This window comes from Somniosus microcephalus, unplaced genomic scaffold, assembly GCF_052327205.1.
Source record: "Somniosus microcephalus isolate GS21.2 unplaced genomic scaffold, FLI_Smic_1.0 unresolved_chr6, whole genome shotgun sequence".
NCBI lineage: Eukaryota > Metazoa > Chordata > Chondrichthyes > Squaliformes > Somniosidae > Somniosus > Somniosus microcephalus.
In genome coordinates, this window is record NW_028225184.1 from 22720925 (window position 1) to 22727699 (window position 6775).

At 42.9% G+C, this 6775-nt stretch overlaps 1 protein-coding gene across 1 annotated transcript; it reads left to right on the forward strand.

Moving 5' to 3' along the window:
* The first annotated feature begins 1126 nt into the window (after window positions 1–1126).
* On the forward strand, window positions 1127–2151 carry LOC147087121 (NACHT, LRR and PYD domains-containing protein 3-like). Its single transcript, XM_085978052.1, has 4 exons — window positions 1127–1134; window positions 1403–1573; window positions 1716–1883; window positions 2055–2151. The coding sequence occupies exons 1-4, from the start codon at window positions 1127–1129 to the stop codon at window positions 2140–2142; spliced, it is 435 nt and encodes a 144-aa protein (XP_085834178.1). The 3' UTR covers window positions 2143–2151.
* Window positions 2152–6775: the final 4624 nt, after the last annotated feature.

The window sequence follows — 6775 nt, forward strand, 5'->3', positions numbered from 1 at the left end:
GAACTGTGGACATGCAATCCAAGGACCCTTTGTTCCTCTACAATACTCAGTGTCCTACCATTTAATGTGTATTCCCTGTCCTTGTTAGCCCTCCCTAAATGCATTAATTCACACTTCTCCGGATTGAATTCCATGTGACACTGTTCTGCCCACCTGACCAATGTATTTATATCTTCCTGCAGTCTACAGCTTCCATCTTCAGTATCAACCACACAGCCGATTTTAGTATCATCTGCAAACTTCTTAATCATACCCATTATATTCAAGTGAAGATCGTTGATATATACCACAAAAAGCCAGAGAGCCCGTACTGAGCCCTGCGGAACCCCACTGGAAACAGCCTTCCAATCACAAAAACACTCATCAACCATTACCCTCTGCTTTCTGTCTCCGAGCCAGTTTTGAATCCAAATTGACACTTTGTGCTATATCCCATGGGCCTTCAACTTCGTGACCAGTCTGCCATGTGGATCCTTAACAAAAACCTTGCCAAAATCCATATATTCTACATCAAACGCACTACCCTCATCTACCCTCCTTGTTACCTCCTCAAAAATTCACCCTGTATAATTTATTTCCGCGAAAATCGCCCCAATCCCATTAAATCCGTCAGTTAAAGAACAGCAGAAATGAGACTAGTTTCTCCAACTTGACGGGGCCGGTCACCGAGCTCAAGGAGGTTAATCATCAGGAAATGAAACCTGGCTGAGGGACATTTAAGGGCTTCACACAGACAGCACTTTATTTAAAAAATGCATTTACTGACCGTCCCTGATTATATGGGGAGTTGGACAGAGTGTTATTCATTGCCAGTGACAGAAAAATCTGGTTTTAAACTTCCTGAAGTTTACTTTCTGTTTCCTGTAATATCCAAAAGAGAAAAAAACTTATAAATGAACCGGGGCTTGATTCAGTTTATTTCTCTCACTCTCTGTCGGTTTGTGTTTAGACTGAGTTTCAACACAGTGGGAGATTCAGGAGTGAAACTATTGTCTACGGCTCTGAGTAACCCGAACTGTAAAATACAGGAACTGTGGTAAGTACCAGGCTGTGTGAGATTTGTTATAACTGGGTGTCTGACACTGTACATTATTATGAATATCCATAATAGTGTTATTAGGAAACAATGGGGAAGTACACTTGCCATGAATCTTATCATTCATGGAGAAATGACTCATGAAATAACACTGTGCGGCCAGATGGTGGCGCCGTCCAAGGAGTATAAGTATCGGGCGTGGGCCCAGCTTGCTCAGGACGTTTTTGTAACCAGGAACTAGTGATGGAACTAGAATCTCACGGTTGTGAAACAGTTGATTAAAGTCTTGATTTATACCCAAACCAAGTGCTCAGTAGTCTTTTTACATCAACACTAATTCGATGTATTACTCTCTTTGACGCCCAGGCTGGATGATGTCGGTCTCACAGCTTCTTGTGCCGCGGACCTCGCCTCCATTATCAATACAACCTGCTCACTGACGGTTCTGTCCTTACGTTCTAATAAACTGGGCGATTCAGGAGTGAAACTACTGTCTGGGGCTCTGATGAACCCGGACTGTAAAATACAGGAACTGGAGTAAGTAGCAGACTATGTGAGATTGTGTTTATGATAACTGGATTTCTGACACTGTACATTATTATTACTATCAGTCATTGTGTTATTAATAAACTCTGGAGGTTTACTTTGATTCTTTTTATATCTCTCTCTCTGATCCCAGTCTGGATAATAATGGGTTTACAGATTCTTGTACCGAAGATCTCGTTTCCGCTCTCAGTACAATTCAGTCACTGGCGATTCTGTGCCTGGGATCAAACTCCTTCACAGACCGATCTGTCGCCACTCTCCGCCACCTCATACTGAACTGCGGGAGCCTGGAGAAGATCTGGTGAGTGTTTGTGTTCATGTTTCAGATGGTAGGTAAAATATAAATGGGATTCCATCACCTTTACGGGTAATATTTCCCTGTATTTATTATTAAATAATAACACCAGTCACCCTGCTATTTACACTGTTGTGGAAACTGGTTAATCCCTGTTTAATCTTTAATATGTTTCAGGCTGAGAGATAATCATTTCAGTTCCAATGGAAAGAAACAGCTGGAGTTGCTGCAGGGAACAAGACGTGGACTGAGTGTGGATGTGTGAACATTTCAATTGATGAACATCACTGGACTCATTATATGACCATTTCTGCCCGATATTCTGCCCCTCCTCTTTAAGCGGCCGCGCTCCAGGTTTAAATCCTATCAGCCCCTTTAAGGGTTTCCAGCTCGAGCTGAGCGGGCATCATCTCCCATTTTTAAGTCAGAGCCCCAGCCACAGGGACACGAGACTCAGCCGCCCAGCCCCACATTGCTGCTTCTGCAGGACATCCGAGGCTGAATGTTCCCCAATGGGGCACTGGGGAAATGTACAGACAGGAAGGGCCCAGAGTGGGGCTCAGTCTGGGCTGCAGTGGGACGCTGACGGTTGCAATCGGTATTCCTGGGTTTGGGGTAACATTACCCAGGGTCCGCGGTCATTATCAGTCCCCAGTGCCTTGCTGGGAAGTGAACCTGTGCGGGTTCACACCTGATCCGCTAAAGCCACTTTATCGCCCCGCTAAGAAAGTGGAAATGATCCCCTGGAGAGTGGGAATCGGAACTTCGAGGAAAAGGACAGGACGGGGGAATCGTTGGAACTGGGATCAGGCTGAATGAAGAGTAACCAATGGATCAGAGGGGCTGATGAGATGGGCAGCGGGAAGAGCAGAACAAATCAAGAGACTAAGTGTAGAAATTAAATACATATGAATTAATAAAATATGTATCAGATTTTGTGTAACTATATATCGATTGAGGAAACGGCAAAACAAAATAAAGGACACCTTTGCTGAAGGAGACCTTGGTTTAAATATCAACGGGCATTGGTTAAAGGTCTTAAAGGCTATTTGTTCAAACTTAAATTATCAATGCAACAATGAACTTGAAAACTGAAAGTGAGATGTCAAGGTAATACTGACGAAATCCAGATGCAAGATAATGTACCAGGTCTCGCCCGCATCCGGTGAAGTATCTGAAAGTTATGAACATTGCCCTTGCATTTCCCGCGGGTTTTCGTCCATTACTGTCAATGGGATGAAAGTCTGGGCAATGTTGCCGCAATTTTCCCGCAGACCGCCCACTGTGAGTGTGCAACTCCGGCATTGGCAAGGCATCCAGGAAATCCCAGCCCTAGTGTAGAAGGGGGGCAAGTTAGTAAGGAAGTGAGTGAGAGAGTAATCGAAATTCCTTTCAGAGAGACAGGGACAAAGGGAGAGAGAGGGCTATAGAGAGAGAGGTATCGATTATTCACCAATACCCTTCAGAACGTTCAAGAATCTGCTTCCAGCACCCTTTCATGCAGTGCATTTCAGATCAGAACAACTCACTGCGTAAAGTAATTATTCTCATTTGGTTACATACCCTCTGCCAGTGGAAACACTTTCCCCTGTTTTACTCTAACAAAACTCCCCTTTTAACTTTTAACATTTCTGTTAAATATCCCTTTGACCAGCTGTGTTCTAAGGAGAACAATCTTCGTTTCTCCAATCTCTCCACATAACTGAAGTCCATCATCCGCTTTAACTTTACTCTGCAACTTCTCTCAGGCCCATTAAAATGTAACATTTAGTTTATATTGGATCATTATTTCTACCAACATAAATCACTTCACACGTCTTTGCATTAGATTTCATTTGCCACTTGTATGCCCATTTTTCAAGTCTGTCTATATCCTCTTGAACCGATTACTATCCTCCACAATGTTCAAACAATTTCGAGTATCATTTAATTCGCAAACCTTGAAATTATGTTTCAAGACCGAACCCTGTGGAACGGCTGCACACTTCCCTTTCGTCTCAAAAACAGCCATTGACCAGTGCCGTATGCTTGCTGTCCTTTAGCCAATTTCGTATCCATGAAGTCGCTGCTGCTTTAATCCAATGAGCTTCAATTTTGCTATCAAGTTTAAATTTTTATCAAACAATTCATGGAACTCCACATAGAAAACATCAACCCTACCACCCTCATCCACCCTCTCTGATACTTCATCAAGAAACTCAAGAAAGTTATTAGAACACGAATTTCCATCAACAAATCCGTGCTGGGTTTAATTTATTAGTGCCTTTTTTCCAAGTGAAAATTAATTTTGGTATGGTTTTTTGTCCATAAATGTTGCCCGAACAGCGACGTCGAATGAATCTTTTGTAGTCGTCGAGTTTAGCCCTCTCCATTTTTTGAAGAGGCGTGTAGCATTTGCAGTCTCCCAGTCATTTGGCACCGCTCCCATATGTAAGGAGAATTGGAAGATTGTGTCCAGTATTTCCGCAATTTTCTCCTCACTTCCCTTAGCAACCAAAGATGCTTCCCATCCGGTCTGGGTGACGTTTCTACATTTTACAGCCCAACTTTTAAGTACCTCCTTTTTCATTTTTATCCTATCCAGTTTATTTACTATCTCCTCCTTTCCAGTTACATTGGCAGTATCCTGTCTTTACTGAGCACAGATGCAAAAGACACACTTAGTACCTCAGCCGTGCCCTCTGTTTCCACAAAACGAACCCTAATTGGGCCAGATCAGACTTTGACTCTTTGTTTTAGTTAGTTATATGTTTATAAAATACTTTTGTGTTCCCTTTCAGGAACCAATCTGGTCTCTTTGCCTTTTATTTATTTTATCTTGTTCCCTCTGTGCTTCCTGTATTACATTTAGTTTTGCACTGATATATGAAACAGACTTGAATCATTAGCTTCCTTTTTCTGTTTCCTTGTTATGTCTGTATCTTTAGTCATCCAATGAGCTGTATTTATGGATATCCTTCATTTCCCCCTCATGGAAATGTGTCTAGTCTATACCTGTACTATCACCTCTTTAAAGGCCTCTCATTGCTCATCGACTGCTTTATCTGCTATTTTTTATTCCAATCCATTTGGGCCAAATTCTTTTAGAACCCTCCTCCATTTGTGTATGTTCACATTAGACTTTACCTTCTCCTTTTCCATAATTACACGAATCCTAATGATAATGTTTATCACTTTCCCAAATGATCTCACGCTGAAACATGCTTCACTTGCCGCACTTCATTCTCAAGGACTAGATACAGCTCTGCTTCCTCTCTCAATTGGCAGGAAATATATTGATAAAGAAGTTTCTTTCGTACACATTTCCTTAAGCCCTCCATTTCTTAGACCTTTACAGTGTTATTTTCTCAGTCTATATTAGCTCATTTAAATCCCTTTTTGGCACTGGTCTATAGCCCTTGCATCTCTTTGCAATGTGCCTGCAAGTTTCTCCTCTAGTCCCTTCCCACTATTTTTTCGGCGATAGTATACTACCAGAAACGTGATAGCTCTTCTATTATTCCTTAATTCTAACCTAAAAGTTTCTGTCTTTGAAGCCTCAAGCACAATATCGCTTTCAAGGGCTGTAACAGTATATTTGATCAAGACTGGCACCCCATCCTTTTTCCTTCCCTATATTTCCTGAATACATTGATCCAGGAATATTACGTCCCCAATCCTACAATTGTTTGAGCAACGTCTCCATTACTGCCACTATATCATAATCCCGTGTGAATATTTGTGTCTGCAGCTCACCAACATTATTCATCACGATCCATTCCTTTGAGCACATGCGCTAGAAACCCATCTCAGTCTGCGTCACATTTTCCCCCTCTGATCCATCATATTTCTGAGCTAATCTCTACTTGAATACTCTTCATCTTTCCTAGTCCTCCGAAGCTTGCATATCCTCTCTATTGTTTCACACTGGTGCCCCTCCCACTGCCAAAATAGTTCAAATACTCCTCCCCCAGCACTAGGTAACCTTCCTGCCAGGGCATTTGTCCAAACCCTCATGTGGTGCAGCCTATCCATCTTGCACAAGTCCCCCTGAACCCAAAACCGCTCTCAACGCCCCAGGAATCTGAAGCCCTCCCTCCTGTACAATTTCTTCAGCTAAGTCGTAATCTGCCTTATTTTACTGCTCCTATACTCACAAGCACGTGGCACTGACAGTAATTTAGAGATTACTGCCTTTGACCTACTGCTCTTTAACATTCTTTCTAGCTCCAGAAGCTCTCTCCCACGGACCTGAACAGTTTTCCTACCTCTGGCATTGGTTCCAACATGGACCACGACATCTGGCTGTTCCTCTCACCCCGCAAAATGTTCTGCATTTGTTACATTATGTCTTCACACTGGCACCAGCGAGGCAACACACCTTGCGATACTTATATTGCCGGATGCTGAAACACCTTTTTAACCCACTGTCTGTCTAATCCCCTATGACAATTGCATTTCTGCACTTTGCTGTAGCTCTCTGTACAGTCATTTATTCCATGTTACAGTGGATGTGCCCTGGACTACACTCACCCTCACTGGGAGTTAAAACAGAAAACAGAGTTAACAGTGACACACTCCCGGAGAATTACTGCAATGCCTGCCACTTCCGATCCTGCCAGATGTTCACCCACCTACTGTCCTCCTGAACTGTCTCTGGCTGTGCGGTGACCACCACCTGAAGCACGTGATCAGGTAATACTCAGCTTCCCGTATGCCCTACGGCAACTCCAGCCAGAGCCTGGGTTCGAGCAGCTGGAGGCACTTCTTGCACACGTGGTTATCCATAACACAGAAAATATCCTGGAGATCCCACATGGCACAAGTATTGCATGTTAAAGCTCTCAGCTAACGATTACCTTACATAAAAGTCTGTGCGATATATATAGATTCCTATCCCCTGACCTCCTATTTGTTTT

Bases quoted from the DNA above. Each gene is read 5' to 3' on its own strand.
- LOC147087121 (XM_085978052.1), top strand. The intron at 1,574-1,715 runs GTAAGTAGCAGA...CTCTGATCCCAG, and splicing joins TGTAAAATACAGGAACTGGA to TCTGGATAATAATGGGTTTA. The intron at 1,884-2,054 runs GTGAGTGTTTGT...AATATGTTTCAG, and splicing joins GGGAGCCTGGAGAAGATCTG to GCTGAGAGATAATCATTTCA.